Source organism: Pteronotus mesoamericanus, unplaced genomic scaffold, assembly GCF_021234165.1.
Source record: "Pteronotus mesoamericanus isolate MK-2021 breed Mesoamerican mustached bat unplaced genomic scaffold, CSHL_Meso_final contig_2, whole genome shotgun sequence".
Lineage (NCBI taxonomy): Eukaryota > Metazoa > Chordata > Mammalia > Chiroptera > Mormoopidae > Pteronotus > Pteronotus mesoamericanus.
In genome coordinates this window covers 29323309-29343307 of record NW_026555084.1, presented here as the reverse complement: position 1 = coordinate 29343307, position 19999 = coordinate 29323309, and the positions used below count along the sequence as shown (strand labels likewise).

The 19999-nt window shown below is 36.7% G+C and overlaps 1 protein-coding gene across 1 annotated transcript in view; it reads right to left on the bottom strand.

Annotated features, from left to right (window-relative positions):
- Positions 1-19999, bottom strand: part of MEIKIN (meiotic kinetochore factor) — a 55357-nt gene that overhangs the window by 8089 nt on the left and 27269 nt on the right. Inside the window, exons 10-13 of the mRNA XM_054567864.1 lie at positions 7414-7575; positions 4762-4842; positions 4012-4131; positions 1066-1189 (exon numbers count right to left, since the gene is read on the bottom strand). Coding sequence (XP_054423839.1) covers positions 1066-1189; positions 4012-4131; positions 4762-4842; positions 7414-7575 — 487 coding nt within the window. The remainder of the gene's footprint in view (positions 1-1065; positions 1190-4011; positions 4132-4761; positions 4843-7413; positions 7576-19999) is intronic.

Genomic DNA, 19999 nt, shown 5'->3' with positions numbered 1-19999 from the left:
GTTATCAGAGACAGAAATAGAAGCTTACTATGTGGCCTCTGTCCTTAAATACTTCATAACCTGCCCTGGCTGGTGTGGCTCCGTGGACTGAGTGCCAGCCTGAGAACCAAAGGGTCGCTGGTTCGATTCCCAATCAGGGCATGTTCCAGGGTTGCAGGCCAGGTCCCCAGTGGGGGGCGCGAGGTGCATGAAAAGCAACAACACATTAAAGTTTCTCTTCCTCCCTTTCTCCCTCCCTTCCTATCTCTCTAAAAATAAATAAATACACCCAAATAAATAAAATCTTTAAAAAAAAACTTCACAACCTAAAGAATATAAAAAGTAAGCATTATAATTTATGTCAGGTAGTAATATATTATTAAATGTCAGATGAGTAGCACTGACTTAAGAATTCAAGGAACTTAGAAAAGAAAAAGATCTCTGTGGATTTAAGGAATTCTCAGAACAGGCTCTGTGGAAAAAACAGGGACATGGATCAATGGGGTCTGATATGCAGTGAGGGAAGTAGAGAAAAACCTATACTTGGAGTTTAATAGTAAGATTGAACTCCTCTCTACCATATGATCTTGGACAAATTGCATACTATTTTAAGCCTCAGATTCTTAATATATAAAATGAGGATAACAGTACAAATCTTGTCTATCATAAAGTCATAGTGAGAAATAAATGAGATATAATAAGGTGCTTAGCTGAATGCCTTTCACAGAGAAAGGACTCAATCAATGTTAAGTAAATGCAAAAATGTCTCCATACTGTTTAAAAGAATGCTACTAAAAATAAAACCTGACAACATTAAATTTCTGATAGTTGTAACAGGAATTGTCTTAAATACATTTTAAATCAATGGCATTAGCTAACTTTTCAAAAGATGAAGTGTTTGATTTTCAAAAAAAAATTATTTTAATGAGGTTTTGAAACCTGACCAAACTTTTAATTTTACTATTTCCACTTGTACAGGAACTCTCAAAATACAATTTATAACTGAACTCTCTGTGTACATAGGAATTTATATCAAAACATGTTTATAGCTTTTTAAAAGTAGACTCTGCATTCATACTACGGTACCTTGAGGAATATCTTTAGGAAAAGAAAATTTCTTCTTCTTTAAAATAACGCTTTTACTTTTCACTTGTCTAGTTCCTGGTGATGCTTTAATAATACAACATATTTCTGATGTATTTGAAAGAACCTGAAAAAGAAGAAAAAAGGCATTGTATAATTCCTTCAGGTACGATATTTGTATGTTACTTTATTTCAAAGGCAAATAATCTTAGTATCCATATTTCATAAATATTCATAAAAGCACTTATGAAATACTTATCCACTCTGGACACTAACTAGTTGGCTTTAAAACATTTACTATTTAATACTCAGAAGAACCAGACAAGGCAGATTACATTATCCCCATTCATAAAATTAGAAAACTTAGATTTTGAGAGATTGGATAGCTTATTTAAGGACAGAGAGAAAATAATGGTAGAGTTGAGATTCAAGCATTCCAAAGTGGGAGGCTATTTACACGATTTACTGAATTAAAAAAAAATTAAATTTAATTCTCAAACACTAGATTTCCCTAATTTTCCAACTCATGTAATTTTGACACTTTCTCATTAAGCAGAGAGTCTCTAGAATAAAGAAATATCTTATCTTTCAAAAGTGATATATTTGTTTCTTAGAACACAAAAGTAGGGATGTATTTATCAAGGGATCCTCTCTCTCTCTCTCTCTCTCTCTCTTTCTTTTTTTTTTTTTTGATTCTAGAGAGAGGGAAAGGGAGAGAGAAAGAAAGGGAAAGAAACATCAGTGTGAGAGGGGAATGAACCTGCAAACCAGGTATGTACCCTATCCCAGAATCAAACCTGCAATCTTTCAGTTTTCAGGATAATGCCCAATCAACTTAGCCACACAGCCAGGGCTCCTCTCATTTTAAAGATATTATTTTTACTTATTTTTAGAGAGAGAGGAAGTGAGGGAGAGAAACACTGATTTGATTGCCTCTCACATGTACCCCAATCGAGGACCTGGCCTGCAACCCAAGCATATGCCCTGACTGGGAATCAAACCAGCGACCTTTTGCTTTGTGGCACAATGTCCAACCATCTGAGCCATGCCTGTCAGGCCAGGGCTCCTCTCATTTTACATACAGCCTATATAGAAACCTTTTCTGCTACAAAATTCCGTATCATCCTCAGTAGAGAACATTTGCAATTTTCCTGCCAGCATTCAGCTTCAATCCTTTTGGTGCTTCTAGTTGTCCTGGGAGAACCTACTCATTCTACCAGCCTGCATACCACCCCCTCCATGTAGATGAGGTGGAGCTGATGATACTTCTGAGCCCCAAGATGGCCATGACACCCAGCGTAGCCAGTCAACGTATTCCATGGCCCTGAACATAGTGACTAACTCAGACAAGAACACTATTAATGGGCCAGTAGGAAAAAGGGAGTGCTTGAGCCTGAGATTCCCACACTAAGTCAAAATCTTTAAATGAGGAACAGTGGCCCCGGATTGATACCCAACCCTGGCTATAGCTGTTGTAGTAGAAACAGACACAAACACTCTTAGGATGATAGGATCTTTAATTTATGTCTACAGGATTCTTATCAAATAAGGGCAAGAAAATAAATGATCAGGGTCAAGAGTAGGGCCAGAATTGTCATTCAAGGCTCAGCCCAGAATAGTTCCAAGCAGAAATGATGGACAAAATACATTTTACTTCCTCCTATAAATTCATTATAACACTAAAGGAAGCACCAGACTCATTAGAAATCAAGCCACTATGTATAAGACTATGTAAGAACATCAAACAGTGGATTTAAACCCTCAGAACAGAAGATATTAGATTGCCAAATTGGAATAGAATAACAATGTGTGGAATGATTAAAGGATTAACAATTCAAATCTTACAGAGAAGCAAGCAGGACACTATGAGGAATAAAAAGCAAACTTGAAAAAGAAACAACTAGAACTTCTCGAAATGAAAAACAAAATTGTCGAAATAAAAATTTGATGCAAGGTTTAAGCAGCAGAGTAGACACAGCTAGAGAGAGAATTACTGAAGAAATTACCCAGAATACAACAAATAAGTGATAAATATTAAAGAGCGGTTGGAAGATATAAAGGATAGGAAGGGGCCTCACATAAACTAATTACCATTACAGAGAGAATAAAACAGATAATAGCTGAGAAATTTCCCAAACTGATGAGAGACAAGAATCCATAGATTCAGAAAGCCTAATACCCCAAGCAAAATTAAAATAAAAAAGAATAAATGAAAATACTAATTCATTTATGTAAATATTCTAGTGAAATTATAGCATACCCAACATAAGGAGAACCTTAAAAAAGCTAGAAAGAAAAAAAATATATTAGTCCCCATGGCCTCCCTCAGGCTCAATGATTTGCTAGACAGGCTCACAGGATTCACGAAATGTATTATACTCATAGTTATAGTTTATTATAGCAAAAGGATACAGATTAAAATCTGCAAAGGGAAGGGGTACATACAGTAGAGTCCAGGAGAAAGGGCCTATAGAGCGGAATCCAGATGGACAAGCTTTGAGTTATCCTCTCTTAGCTGAGTCACATGAACAACAATTAATTCCCTCACGTGCAGTGCTGCCAACATGGGAAACTCAGAGAGCTCTGACTCAGACCCCATTCCCTCAGAGGTCAAACTTATACAAAGTGGCCCAAGGACTTAGGTATCAAAAGGAGGCTTTTACCATAAATTGCATTCTTAGTATTAACTATCTGGATGGTTCAGGACATAAAAGACATTCTTACAAGGCAGGATACTCCAAGGTAATCTCTCAGGAGCCTTGCCACAGGACAGTTCAAATATATGTGACAGCCTAATATCCTTTATTGGGGATTGTAACTGATGGCAGACTCCACACGTACATGATATTAAGCTTAAATGAGTTACAGATTTTTAAAGACATCTCATCTACAAAGAATCTAACAGTAATTATGTCTTTTGGTGATGGAAAGAAAAATTGAAAATACTACCTCATTTGAAAAATTTTCTTGCAAACTTGAGACAGGAACAATTTCATCTGAATTAACACAGTTGCTGACATTTGGAAATAGTTCTTCCAAAGATGCTTTTTGTACTGAGGACAGATCAATCTATAAAAGAATATATTACTCTTTTGTTGAAGTTAAGTATTGCAAAACTAATTATTTTTAAGTAATGAAAGGAAAGTTGAAACATACTATTTCATTAGAAGCATTTTCTTGTGAACTTGACAGATGAACAATTTTATCTGAATTAATATTAATTGCTGACATTTTGGAAATAAGTTCTTCAAAAGATGGATGTTTAACCGGGGACAAATCAATCTATAAAGATTATAATATTCTTTAGCTTTAAAGTTATTATTTAAATAGGTATTTTTATTAGCTACAGCATACTATTCTTCATTCAACTTATATTTAAAAGGGGTTTATTAACTGAAATCCATCCACCCTTTCTGTCGGCCAAAAGCCTGTGGTTGAGTGTCAAAGAAACAGAGTAATAGACAGAAAAGGACAGATAGACATCAAGACAGGCTGGTGCTGCAGTATTCTAGTCTTTTTTTTCTTTCTTTTATGTATAAAAATATACATAAAAGAAAGAACTTCTAGTGAAAAATAAAAAATAAAAATAAAAATATTATTCTCTATGTGCAATACTCCCCTGGTATTACAGAAACAGAACAACAGGGAGGAAGGGGAGCCAGAAAATAGATGTTACGAAGTACAAATACTAATTCTTACCTCTAAACTAGCAGTCTGTGCAGTTGGAGTACTTGTTAACAGGCCTCTGCTTTTCTTATCAGGAGCAGCAAGATTTGCATCCTATCAATGTTTTGTGAAATACAGGATTGAACAACATAAAGAAATAAACTACTTTAATACCATAAAAACACAATTTAAAATTTGTAGACTAAATAATAATGTCTCATACTAATAGAATTTTAACTTGTTAATTAAATTTTAAACCATTAGGTAGCTAAAGAATTCTCTGACTTGAGCTAGGTCAAACAACTTTCAAGAGAACTTTATGTGGTGTAACAACTATTTGAGAATATTTTGGTTGAAATCACTATTAATTTAGGAAGAAAAGCTAATTAAACATTTGAATTAGGAAATGGTGCTTTGATTATCTTTGTTAACTGCTAAGAAAAGTATTTTACTTATAGCATTTGTTTAATTCCTAGTATATACTGTACTTTTTATGGAAAGGGAATATGAATTTTTTCTGAAGCTGTTCAAACATGTAGCAAGGATAGTTAAAGTACATACACTTTCATTTACAGAACATCAAAGTTAAAGAAAGTACAAAGTAGGATACAGACTTATTTTCTATTTCTTGAAGATGTAAAGGGCCAAAGACAGACAAATCAAGAGTGAGAGACAGAGAATAGAAAGTGGCAGGATCAGAGAGCTAAAGAATTTAAGAGAGAGAGAGGGAGAGAAAGAGAGGGAAGGAGTGGGGAGGGAGAGGAGAGAAAAGGGATAAAGAGGAAGAAAGAAAGAAGTGGAGGGGGCGAATGGGAAGAGAGGGAGGATGGGGAGACAAAAGACAGAGAGGAAGAAAAAAGGAAGATTAAGAGGAGAGAGGGAGGAAGAAGAGAAATGGAGAAAATAGAGACCAACAGAGAGAGAGCAGAAAGACTGAGATTGATGTAAAAGAAACAGACAAAAAAGGACAGATAGAGATCAAAACAGAGACAAGGAGAAGAGAGACAGAGCTTGAGACTAAACGACAAAACCAGAGAGAGCAAAGAGAGAGAAACAGGTGGAGAGTGAGAGAGCAGAAAGAAAGTGATAGAGTCAAAAAAAGAGAAGACAGGCAGTGTCCTTTCCAGCCATCAGCTTCCTTTTCAACTCCTGGATTCCATGGAATAACCATGTCCCTGGGACAAATCTCTTTGAGAGGTGTCAATTATGTGCTGCCATGTCTGGAACCCAAACACTGAGTTAAAACTTGAACAGCATAGTAAAGTTTGTGTTGGGTTTCTTTTTTCTTTCTTTCCTCTTTTCTTTCTGGCTTAAAAATCTCTGAAACTAGTTGTTTGTTCAGGATGTAATCTGAAATAGTTCATTAGAAAAAAATTTATCAAAATAATAAGAACAAAAATTTTATGGGCATACATACCTGGTACATTGACTATGTCAGCTCTCTAATTTATTAGCTATATAATGTTTTAATTCCTTCATCTGAACCTTGGGGATTATTTCTACCCCTAGGGACTGCTAAGCAAAGGTTACAAATAACACCTGTAAAAGAGAACCTCTGGTGTGCCAAGAATAGGAGATGCTCAATGACAGCTGTTCTGTTATCACTGTAGCGAGCCATGGAGGTGCTCTGCTCAGACTTGAACAAAGAACCTGCTGTTCCACCACAAGGAGAGCAGTTAGCTGACAGTCTCCAGCGGCACCATCTTTAGAACCTGCTTCAGCTCTCGGGCTGAGGCCATCGTCTTCTCCGGCAAACTTCAGCCAACACCTAAGCACAGTAGCCCAACATAGGATTCCTGTAATGGACAATCTTTGCTCTAGACTTCCCTACAGGGAGAGCTTCTGTCAGATCCACATTGAAGACTGAGGCTCTCTTCCTCAGTGCTGCCTATGGAAATGGTGGCTGTCCCCTACTAAGCAGCATGGCTGCTATCAGACCCTCGTGAAACCCGAGATTGTCAAAAAGAGGACAAGAAGTTCATCCGGCACCAGTCAGACCGATATGTCAGAACTAAGCGTGCCTGGCGGAGACCCAGAGGCACTGACAAAAGGGTGCGCAGAAGAGTCAAGGGCCAGATCTTGAGCCCAACGCTGGGTAGGGAGCAACAAGAAAATGAAATCCATGCTGCCCAGTGGCTTTCGGAAGTTCCTGGTCCACAATGTCAAGGAGCTTGAAGTGCTGCTGATGTGCAGCAAGTGTCGCTGTGCTGAGACTGTTCACAACATCTCCTCCTAGCCAACATGCACAGAGCAGCCCAGCGGGCCATCAGGGCCACCAATCCCAATGCCAGGCTGCACAGTGAAGAAAATGAATAGACAACCTGTGTGCACATTGTATTTGCGTTAATAAAACCATAAAATCCTGCCTTCTGGGATATCAAAAAGAAAAAGAAAAAAAAAAAGACTGAGGCTATTCCTGCCCATCCTGCTTCCTCTCTGCTGTCCTTTCTCAGGTATTACCTGCCAATAGGCCGTTTGAATTCTTAATTCTGTCTGAATATCTGTGCCCCAATTGGCAACTCTCAGTCAATTTACCAACATCTGCCTTTACAGAGCTATAAATACAGCGTCTCTGCACTTTTCCCTAGATTTGTTAAGAAATTGTGCATATCTAAATCTTCTCAATAAGTACATTTTCTTTCCACAGTCCTTCCAAGAAGCGGTTAGTAAAAGACCAGTGCTTACCAATGCAGGTTCCAGGGGCTGAGGCAGCAGAATTTTGGTAACTGATTTACCTGCATTGCTTTCAAGATCAGACCTCTGGTGAGATGACTGAACCTTGATTTTTAGATGGGAGCTTAACTTTGTTTGAAAATTTGTATCTCTAGGTTCAGGATCTTTTCCAGGCTGAAAACAAATTCATAATCATGAAATACTATTCACAGGCTATAAAAAAATATGTAGTGCTTCTCAGGTGTCCTATTTTTATTGTAATATGTTATAATTGTTGTAATTAAAATAGAATATAAATCCTTTCTTTTTCCTTCTTTCTTTCCATCATTCCCTCAACTTGAAAAAAGTTTTAAACTTAAAGATAATTCTTTTTCTTAAAAAAGTAAAGTTCTCTATAAAGGGTGGGCAAAGTAGGTTTACAGTTGTTCACATGAGAATTAATACAATAATTAATATATAATAATGCAAGAATAAACTCTGGCCCTGGTCAGTGTGGCTCAGTAGGTTGGAACATAGTCCCATATACCAAAAGGTTGCAGGCTCAGTCCCTAGTCAGGGCACATATGGGGAAACAACCAACCAATCGATGTTTCTCTCTCTCTCTTCCTTCCTCCTTCTCTCTCTCCCTCCCTCTCTTTCACCCTCCCTTTCTCTCTCCCTGCTCCTTCCTCACCCTCTGAAATAAAAAAAATAATTGAAAAAAAAGAATAAACACTGTGTTTCACATACTCACAACTATAAACTTACTTCTGCCCCACTCCTGTATATTTAAAGAAAAAATATGTTGAAAGACAAAATGGTTTGCAATATACTTAGCTCAAAAAATTTCTCTACCACATTTAAGGCAACATCTCCCAGAGAGTGTTCTTTTAAAACAAATGATAAATTAGATTTATGTATTAATCAATATTTAAAATTAAATTTTAGAGAAAAAATTAACTATGTCTTTGTTATGCAATAATCTTCATTTAAAAAACCAAATGTCCTCTCTAAGATATCAGAAAGCTGCAACTACAAGAAAATGTTGCTTTACCAACTAATTCCTGCATTGAAAACTGTAGATTGTTCAGTGACTATTTCTTTGTCCTAAATTGTGTAACTTGGCTAATGCTTTCAAGATGTATTTAAAATAGTATTCAAAGTTTAAATAAATTCAACATCACTGAGGAGGGGTTATTTGAACTGGGTCCTGAAAGAATGGCAGGATTTTGAGTTGGGACTAAGGGGAATGAAGAGGATGGTAGAGCCCTGGCTGGGTGGCTCAGTTGGTTGGAGCATCGTCCTGTACACCAAAAGGATGCGGTTTCCTTCCCCAGTCAGGACACATCCTGTGGGTTGTGGGTTGAATCCCTGGTTGGGGCACATACAGAAGGCAACCAATCGATGTTTCTCTCTCACACTGATGTTTCTCTCTCTCTTTCTCCTTCTCTCCCTCTCTTTCTCAAATCAATGAAAAAACATATCGTCAGGTGAGGATTAAAAAAAGAGAGAGAATGGTAGAGAGAGAGGAGAAGGAAGTAGAAGAGGCATATTCCAAGCAAAGGAAACAAGGGTATAAAGCAAAGAGTCGGGTACCTATTGGCAATGAAGATTTCACACCTTGCACACAGCTTTTCCTCTTACTCCTGTCATTATTCTCAGCAATTTTAGCATCCAAGTGGGTTCCCATGCAACCAACTGGTCTCTGAGTTGCTTGACTTCTGTATTTCTAATAACCTTTTCCCCTCATGCTATTTCAGTCATTCCATGACCAAACTTAGGTAGTCCTTACCATCAACAGAAACTACAGAATCACCAATTCAAATAGTTTCTCATATCTTTCCAATCCCTGTTCAATTTTCTTCATGAAATAAACTTTCTCCTCACTGAAATCTCATTTATTGATCTTACCATTTTATTTTCATCCATGATCCTTCTCCTATCTTATTCCATCCTTATCTACCACCATCCATCATTGTAAGTACCTTCTTATCCTTTTCTCTGTCTAATCACAGATGCTTGACAAATCCCTAGCTCTTGATGAACCCTGACATCAATATCCTCTGGACCTCTAGTACAAGTGAGTGATGGGGAAAACTGCACAGTCTGACATATCAAAGACACCACAAACTCAAAAGGAGCAGCCACAGACTGGCAACTCGTCCATACTTCTCTAGCTTCTCATGACTGTTTCATGCTCACCCTATTTTCCTTACACTTCTAGTCCCTTTTCTCTACTGACAGCCTTACTTTACACTTCCCTCCAACTACAGAAGATATCAAACAGGATGCAACCACTCAGGACTCATAATTTTTAGGACCCAGTACAAAATGAAAATGTCAGGCCCCTTGTTAAAAAAAAAAAACAACTATTAAAAATGTCAAGATGGTAACAGCAGAAGATCAAATGAAGTAGGGTCTTTCTAAGCACAAAGCCTGCTCTGGTACCACTACATCTACAAATGTCCCACAATAGAAATAGCTCTCTTCTTTTAACGGCCAGTTCCTCCACTTACATTCTGGATTCTATCCCTTCCCTTTTTTTCAAGGATTTCCCTCTTCCAAATGATAGTATAGGGGAGTTTTGGGGTTTTTTAAAACACTTTATTGAGACATAATTCACATACCATACAATTCACCCATTTAAAGAACAAAATTCATTGGTTTTAGTATATTCACAGGGTTGTTAAATCATCACCAAAACCTAATTTTAGAACATTTTTGTCCCCTCCAAAGACACCCATGCTCATTAGCAGTCAATCTACATTCCATCTCCACCAGCCCCAAGTAAGCACCAATCTATGTCTGTTGTTATAGATTTGCCTATCTTGGACACTTCTTATAGATGGAATCATAATAAGCAGTTTTCTGTAACTGGTTTCTTTCATGTTGCATAATACTTTCAAGATTCAACCAAGCTGCAGCATGATTCAGTGCTTCATTTGTTTTTATTGCCAAATAATATTTAATTATATGGATACACCACACTTTATTTATCTATTCATCATAGATGGACAATGAAGTAGTTTCTACTTTTTGGCTATTATGAATAAATGTTGCTATGAACATTCATGTATAAATTTTCATGAGGATGTGTGTTTTTATTTTTCCTGGGTATAAACCTGAGAGTAGAACTCCTGGGTCCTATGGTAAGTCCATGCTTAAAATTTTGAAGAACTGCCAAATTATTTTCCAAAATGGCTAGACTATTTTACGTGCCCACCAGAATGTTTGAATGTTCCAGTTTCTCCACATCATCACCAACATTTGTTATCTGTCTTTTTTATTATAGTCATTGTGGTGGATATGAAGTAATAATCTGTGGTTTTGAATTGCATTTCTCTAATGACTAATGATATTGAAAGCATCTTTTCACGTGCTTACTGACCACTTGTACATCGTCTTTAGAGAAATACAGGGAAATTTTTGTGCACCAGCTTCCCAGGGATGGTAAAGCAATAATCAGGAAAAGATATCTACTAGGAGCAGAGCTTTTGAGAAGAGAGAGATGATACAAGAGCATAAGAAATGACACTTAATGCAAGATATGACACACTTAAATTACAAGATGCTTGACAAGTACAGGTGTGTGTGTGTGAATTGGTGGAGCAGAAACCAAGACAGTATGCATAAAAGCAGGAAAGGGAAACGTAACCATGAGGAAGCAAAGAAGCATAGAAAAGAAAACATAGAAGTATGAAGAAGATTTTTTATTGCTTAGGTTAAAGTGAGATTCAGGCCAACTTCAATTAAATATTTAGGTCACAGGGAGCTCCAGGAGCCTACTGGGTTACATTAATCTATCCTCTCTTCGTTCCTTCCATAATTCCCATCAGCCCTCAAAAATGATCTGGTATATACCACCTTTAAAACAAAACAAACATCCTCCAACCCCGCCTCTCCCTCCTGTTACTGTTCTTTTTCTCTATTTCTCTTCAGAGTCTAGCTCTATACATAATTGTTACTTCCTCACTTTCTTTTCCCCCCACTGTTATCAAGGAATACTTGACAAATATAATTGTATATAATCGAAATGTACAGGTGATGATTTGATACACATTACATTGTGGAATAATTACTAAGATCCGGACAATTAACACATCTATCACCTCCCATAGGTAACTGTGTGTGTGAGCATGGTGAGAAAGCTGAAGATCTACTCTCACCAATTTTCAGGTATACAGTACCACGTTATTAACTATCGTCACTGTGCTGCACATTACATCCTCAGAGCTTATTCTTCTAAATAAAAGTCTGTACCCTTTCACCTAGATCTCCTCATTTCCTCATCCCTTCAGACCCTGACAACCATCATTCTATTCTGTTTCTATGAAATTGACCTTTTCTTTTTTTAGGATTTCACATATAAGTGAAATCATATAGTATCTGTTTCTTTGGTTTATTTCACTTAGCATAATGTCTAGAAACATTGTCACAAATGATGAGATCTTTTTTGTGGCTGAATAGTATCAATATCTATATCACATTTTCTTTATCCATTCATCCACCAAAGAATTTTAGGTTGGTTCCTTATCTTGGTTACTGTGAATAATGCTGCAGTGACCACAGGAGAGCACACATCTCCTCAAGATACTGATTTCATTTCCTTTGGATATATACCCAGGAGCGAGATTGCTGGATTACATGGTACTTTTTAGTTTTGTTTGAGGAACCGCCATACAGTTTTCCACGATGGGAGTTCCAAGTTACATTCTCATCAACAGTGTATAAGGTTTCCCTTTTCTCCACATTCTTGCCTACATTTGTTATCTGTCTTTTTGATAATAGCCATCCTAACAAGTGTGAGGTAATATCTCGTGCTTTTGATTTGCATTTCCCTGATGATAAGTGATATTGAGCACCTTTTCATGTGTCTACTAGCCACTTATATCTCTTTTTTCAAAAAATGTCTATTCAAGTACTTTGCCCATTTTTAACTGGATTATTTGTTTTTTTTTGCTATTGAGTTGTACAGGTTCTTTATATATTTTGGATATCAATCCCTTATAACACATGTGATTTGCAAATATCTTCTCCCATTCTGTACATTGCCTTTTCAATTTATTATTTCTTTGCTATGCAAGAAGCTTCTTAGCTTGATATGTCACTTCTTTATTTTAGCTTTTGTAGCATGTCTCTTTGGTATCTTATCAAAGAAATCTCTGTCAAGACCAATGTCGAGAAGCTTTTCTCCTACATTTTCTTCTAGGAGTCTTACAGTTTCAGGTCTTTTATTTAAGTCTTTTATCAAATTTCTAGTTATTTTTTGTTAGTGGTATAAGATAGGGGTGCAGGTGCATTCCTTTGCATGTATCAATAAAAATCCAATTTTCCCAGGACCCTTTATTGAAGAGACTAGCCTGTCCCATTTTGCATTCTTAGCACCCCTGTCAAAAATCAGTTGGATGTAAATGTGTGGGTTTATTTCTGGGTTCTCTGTTCTTTTCCACTGGTCTATATGCCTGTTTTTATGCCAGCACCATACTGTTTTCATTTCTACAGCTTTGTAATATAGATTGAAATCAGAAAATATGATTTCTCTAGCTTGGTTCCTTCCCAAGATTGCTTTGGCAATTTGGGGAATTTGTAGCTCCATACAAATTTTAGGAAAATTTTTCTATTTCTGAGGGGGAAAAATGGCACTGGAATTTTGACAGAGATTGCACTGACTCTTAAATCACTTTGGGTAGTATGGAAATTTTCATAATTTAATTCTTCTAATCCAAGAACATGGAATATCTTTCCATTTATTTGTGTCTTCAATTTCTTTCCTCAATGTCTTACAGTTTTCAGTGTACAGGTCTTTTACCTCCTCATTTAAATTTATCTCTAAGTATGTTATTGTTTTTGATGCTACTGTAAATGAGTTTTTAAAAGAAAAATAAACCTTAGCTTTTCCTATGAGCCTTTCTCCTGTGAGTCTCCTTTACCTTACACAAAACACTCATACTTCCGGCCACCAAGTATGTGGAAATTTTCCCCCACAATAACAGTCCTCTGTGACACCAGCTAGGTGTCCTAGAATTCAACTCAATTCTAACACTATCTACTATCTAAAGATAGTGTCAGGTCCCACAGTTGAGGGCTCAGTCCCGTAAGACTGCTCCCACCCTACTTCAGAGGCCAACTGCAAGTAGTAGGTTCCACGGTTACCCACAACTTCTGTCCGATTTGGCTAAAAATTGGAATTTCCGAGCACCTTGCCTTAGGTTCAATTAATTTGCTAGAGTTTCTCACAAAACTCAGGGAAACATTTATACTTACATATACCAATTTATTAAAGGATATAATAAAGAATAAATATGAATAGCTAGTAAAGAGATATATAGGATGATATGGGGGACTCTGGCCTGTAAAGTCCCCTGTTTCGCTGTGGATGCAGTATTGAGTTGTTTCAGATATCATCTGCCTGTAAAGGAAAGAGGAAGGCAATTCTCTCTAAAGGAGAATGACCCTAGCCCCATGCTCAGTGGCTTCATTAAGAGGGTTGCAAGCAGAGGATAGACAGCAGAAATGTTTAGGTAATCTAATTACATCAGTAACTAAGCTTACAGAGAATAGGTGTTGTCTAAAGAAGACAATTGCAGGAATACACTGAACTGCTTTGGGTCCAAGTTGAGCAAACTTCATGGCACCAGATGGGATTTGGGTCAGGGTCCAGGAGTTTTGTAACTTTCTTTCCCAGCCTAGAGCTGGTTATCTGGTATAAGATTAACAGAGTTTAAGGGAGAAACAAAGTATGCTTCAAGGAGTGTAATTTACTCCTAGGCCTGATTTCCCCCAGAGGCCCTCGGAGTTATTATCGGGTCTTGCCTATCAACGGCATTGCCAGTGTTCCGGCCATGTCTTACAGGTCCTCTCCCAGGCCCCAGCTTGTGCAGGACTGCAGTTCCCGATATCACTCACAGCACCCCCTACAGGGTGAGGTCTAGGAGGATCCTGTGGAGTTGGCGTGTGTTACCCTTCCAGTGTGGATGTGTTCACCAACCTAGAAGTTCTCTGAACTCCCTATTATGGGATTTTTATGGAGGTTTCTTCATGTAGGCATACTCAGATATTAACTTCATTTCCAGCCCCTCCCCTCTCTCTGGAAAAGAGGTGAGTGGGGGTAGATGGCTAAAAATTCCAAGCTTCTAATTATGGCTTGGTATTTTTGGTGACCAGCCCATATCTAGGAGCCACCCAGGAGCCCACCCAAAGTGCCTCATTGGAACAAAGGATCCTCTAGTGCTACAACTGCTTAGGAATTTACAAGGGTTTTAGGAGACCTGTGTCAGGAATGGGGCCAAAGATCAAATAATAAAACCAGAGTTACTCCTACAGTTCTTATCACTTAGGAAATTACAAGGGTCTAGGAGCTCTGTACCAGGAATATCTGGGGGCAGATATTTTTTTCTAATTTCTAATATCTTTTTCAGATAGTTTGTTGTTAGTATATAGAAATGCAGCAGATTTTTGTATGTTGTCTTGTATCCTGCAACTTTACTGGATTTGTTTATTAATTCTAACAGGGTTTGGGTTTGTTTGTTTGTTTTTTGGCAGAGTCTTTAGAATTTTCAACGTGTAAGATCATGTTATCTGCAAACAGAGATAATTTCACTTATTTCTGATCTGGACGACTTTTTTCTTTTCATTGCCTAATTGCTCTGGCTAGGACTTCTAGTGCTATGTTGAATAAAAGTGGCAAGACAGCCTTGTCTTATTCCTGATCTTAAAAGAAAGGTTTTTTAACTTTTCACCTTTGAGTATAATGTTGGCTGTGGGATTGTCATATACAGTCTTTAATTATTTTGAGGTACAAATCCTATATCTAATTTGTTAAGAATTTTATCATGAAAGGATGTTGAATTTTGTCTACTGCCTTTTCCTGCATCTATTGAAAATCAGATGACCATTTTTGTCCTTCATTCTGTTAATGTGGTAAATGTATCACATTAATTAATTTTTATACATTAACTATGCTTACATACCAGGGATAAATCCCACTTGATCATGGTGCTCTTGAATCTGGTTCACTAGTATTTTGTTGAGGATTTTTATTCTATGTTCACCTGGAATAATGACCCATAATTTTCTTTTCTTTCGGTGTCAATGTCTGAATTTGTTATCACAGTAATACTGGCCTTGTAGGAGGAGTTTGGAAGCAATCCTTCCTCTTCAAATTTCTGGAAGACTTTGAGAAGAACTGGTATTAATTTTTCTTTAAATGTTTGGTAGAATTCACCAGTGAAGCCATCTGGTACCTTTAATTTGCTGGGAGATTTTTGATTACCAATTCAATCTCCTTGCTTGTTATCAGTCTGTTCAGATTTTTCTGTTACTTAATGATTCAATTTGGTAAGTTGTATGTTTCTAGAAATTTGTCCGTATCTTCTAAGTTATCTCATTTGTCAGCATATAATTTTCATAGCAGTTTGTTATGATCCCTTGTATATCTGTGTTATCAGTTGGAATGTCTCCTCTTTCATATACAATTTTGTTAATTTGAGTCATTTCTTTTTTCTTAGTCTGGATAAAAGTTGATCAATTGCTTTGTTGATCATTTCTATTGTCTTTCTAGTCTCTGTTTCATTTATTTCTGCTCTAATCTTTTATTTCCTTCCTCCTGCTAACTTATGACTTAGTTTGTTCTTTTTCTAGTTCCTTGAGGTATAAGGTTAGGTTGATTATTTGATATCTTAACTTTTCTTAATGTAGGCATTTATCACTATAAACTCCCCTCTTCAAACTGCTTTTGCTGTATCCCATAAGCTTTGGTATGTTTTGTTTCCAAATTCATTTGTCTCCAGGTATTTTTTGATTTTTTTTTTTTTGTTTCTTATTTTACTCATTGGTTGTTCACTAGTGTGTTGTTTTAATTTCCACGTATTTTTTAACTTTCTAGCTTTCTTCCTCTTACTGATGTCTAGTTTCATACCACTGTGGTAGGAAAAGATACTTAATAAGATTAATCTTCTTATATTTGTTAAGACTTATTTTGTGACCTAATGTGATCTCTCCTGGAGCATGTTCAGTGTGCTATTGAGAAGAATGTGGATTCTATTGTTGTTAGTTGAAATGTTCTGTGTATATCCGTTAGGTTCATTTGGTCTAAAGTATAGTTGAAACCCATTATTTCCTATTGATTTTCTGTCTGGATGATCTATCCATTGTTGAAAGTGGCGTACTGAAGTATCCAATATTATTGCATTGCTGTCTACTTCTGCCTTTAGATCTATTAAAAATTGTTTATATATATATATATAGAGAGAGAGAGAGAGAGAGAGAGGCACGTCAATATTGGGTATATGGGGTCTGTCCAGAAAAAGTCAAGCCATTGTTAATACAACGTGAACCATTATATTTTGTGTGATATGGATGTATAAACTGGCAGCCAAGGACAGTGTACTGTAATGCACATGCATGAACAACGACGACTTCACTGTACTAGTCAGTGGGGGGTGGTAGATGCTGCTGAGTGAGCATGTGTACTGTGTGGCTTTCACATTCAAAAAGATAGAAATAGTTTCCTCCATGGAAACTATTTGGATGATTCAGAAGGCTTTTGGGGACAATGCAATGAGTGCAGCACAAATAAAAGTATGGCACAAACACTTCAAAAATGGTCGAGAATCCATTTAAAATGATCCACATTCTGGAAGGCCTGCAAGAAGCAGAACACCTGAGAATGCTGAATGTGTATGGGCTGCAATCAACAAAGGTCAGCAACTGACAGTGTGAGGACTAGAAGCTGATTTGGGGATTACAAAAACTACTGTGTCCATGATTTTTTGATGCAGGATCTTAGCATGAAAAGTGTCATGGTGAAATTTGTTCTGTGGCTTCTGCTACAAGAGCAGAAGGAACATTGTACTGCAGTTGCTAATGATTTGATTCAAACTGCTACCAATGACTGAGATTTCCTCAAGGTCATAACTGGAGATGAATTGTGGGTCTACTGCTTTGATCCAGAAACAAAGGCCCAATCATCCCAAAGGAAGTCCCCGTTCTCCACGTCTGAAGGATGGAAAAGTTGCAGAAAGATCAGGATCACGTTAGCTGTGTTTTTTGATTAGGAAGGTGTTGTCCACCACAAGTATGCCCCTACAGGCCAAACAATAAAAAATAGTACCTCAATGTCCTTCACTGGTTGAAAGATACAATACAAAGAAAATGGTTGCAGCTATGGGAAACTGGTGATTGGCAACATCATCATGACAATGTGCCTGCTTAGGCATCACTTCTCAATGCAGAGTTTTTTGGTAAAACATCAAATCACCCCAGCTCCCACTACAGCCCAGATTTGGTGCCCTGCAACTTCTGGCTTTTCCTAAAACTAAAATCACCTTTGAAAGGGACAAAATTTCAGACTATCAATGAGATTCAGGAAAATATGATGGGACAGCTGGTGGCGATTACAACAAAGGATTTTGCAGAGTGGTTTGCACTGTAGAAAAGATGCTGGGAGAATTGTGTGAGGTCCTAAGGTGCCTACTTTGATGGGAAGTGAGGTGTCATTGTCCTATGTACATGTTTCTTGTATCTTCTCTTCTTCAATAAATGTCTCTATTTTTCATATTGTGTGGCTGGATACTTTCTGGACAGACTATATTTATATTTATATTTACAACTGTTATATCCTCTTGATGAACTGACCCCTTTATCATTATATAGTGGCCTTATTTGTCTCTTATTACAGCTTTTGACTTAAAATCTATTTTGTATGATTTAAATATAGCTCTTTTTTTGACTTCTATTTGCGTGGAATAACTTTTATCCATCCCTTCACTTTCAGCCTAAGTGTCCTGAAAGCTTAAGCAATTTTACTGTAGGCAGCATATACTTGGGTTATGTATATTTTTTCATTCAGTTACTCTGTGTCTTTTAAATGGAGAATCTAAACCACTTATATGTAGATTAATTATTAATAAGGACTTTTTTATAGTAAGGACCACTACCATTTTGTTAATTGCTTTCTTATTGTTTTGTAGTTCTTTCTTCCTCTCTTGCTGTCTTTCTGAATTGATAATTTTTGTAGTATTATGCTGTGTTTCTTTTCTCTTTATCATTTCTGTATCTCTTACAGATTTTTGCTTTGTGATTACTATGAGGCTTTCATTATACATCTTATAATATTCTATTTTAGGCTGATAAATTAACTTCATTGCATAAAAAGTTCTACACATTTATTTCCCCACACACAGACATTTTACATTACTGGTGTTCCAATATACTTCTTTTTCTATTTTTAGACTTCTACAGTTTTCTATATCTCTTCAACCTATTCCAATTTATCTTGCTTCTCATTAGTCCACTAAAATTATTTGTGCTAAAGTCATCAGTTTCCTTCTTGATTCTAAATGAAATTGACTTTAAAAAATTAGCAAACTTTATTTTTTAGAGCAGTTTGAGGTTCACATCAAAACTGAGTAGAACATACAAAAATTCCCATAAACTCCTGTCCTCACTCATGCACAACGTCCCCTACTGCATCATTTGTTAGGAGAGATAAACCTATACTGACGCACTATTTTGCTTCTCCCTGAAAAACCCCCATTAATATTTCTTACAAGGCAGGCCTACTTACAACAAATTTCCTCAGTTTTTGTTTGTCTGAGAAAGTAGTTATTTCTCCTTCACTTTAAATGATAATTTCGCAGGGTACAAAATTCTAGGTTAGTGGTTTTGCTCTCAACACTTAAATATTTCACTTTAGTCTATTGTTGTTTGGATAGTTTCTGAGGAGAGGTCTGTAATTCTTATCTTTGCTCTTTTATAGGTAAGGCATTTTCCCACTCTGGATTCTTTTAAGATTTTTTTAATTTCTGTTTGACTTTTCCAGTGGTCAAATATGATATGCTCAGGTATAGTTTTCTGGGCACGTATCCTTCTCGGTGTTCTCTGAGCATCCTAGATCTGTAGTTTGGTGTCTGACATTAATTTTAGGAAACTGTCAGTCATATTGCTTCAAATGTTGCTTCTGTTCCTTTCACAGTTTCTTCTCTCTCTGGAATTTCAATTATGTATATGTCACATCTTTTGTACTTTTTCCATAGTTCTTGAATATCCTGGGAGGGGGTTCAGTTTTTTTTTATCTTTGTTTTTGAGTTTCAGAAGTTTCTATTGTCATATCCTCAAACGCAAACATTCTTTCCTCAGCTGTGTTTAGTGTACCAATAAGTCAGTCCATCAAGGACATTCTTCATCCCTACTACAGTGCTTTTAATCTCTAGAATTTCTCTTTTTGTTCTTTCTGTTTCTGATCTCTAGAATTTATTTTTCCTTTCCTAGAATTTCCATTTCTCTGCTTATACTATCCATCTGTTCATGATATTGTTTACTTTCTCCCTGAGCATATTAATCATAGTTATTTTAAATTTCTGGCCTGATAATTCTAACATTACTTATAACTCTGGATCTGATACGATTCAGTGTCTTCAAACTGTTTTTTCTTTTTGCCTTTTAGTATGCCTTGTATTTTATTGCTAAAAAGTGGACATTATGTACTGGGTAACAGGAACTGTGGTGAATAGGTCTTTAGTAGTGTCAGGTGCTCGGGGGACGGGACGGGAAGCAGTCTATAGTTTTCTGATTATGTCTCAGCTTTTTGTCTAGCCTTTACCCCTGGTCTGTGAACTTC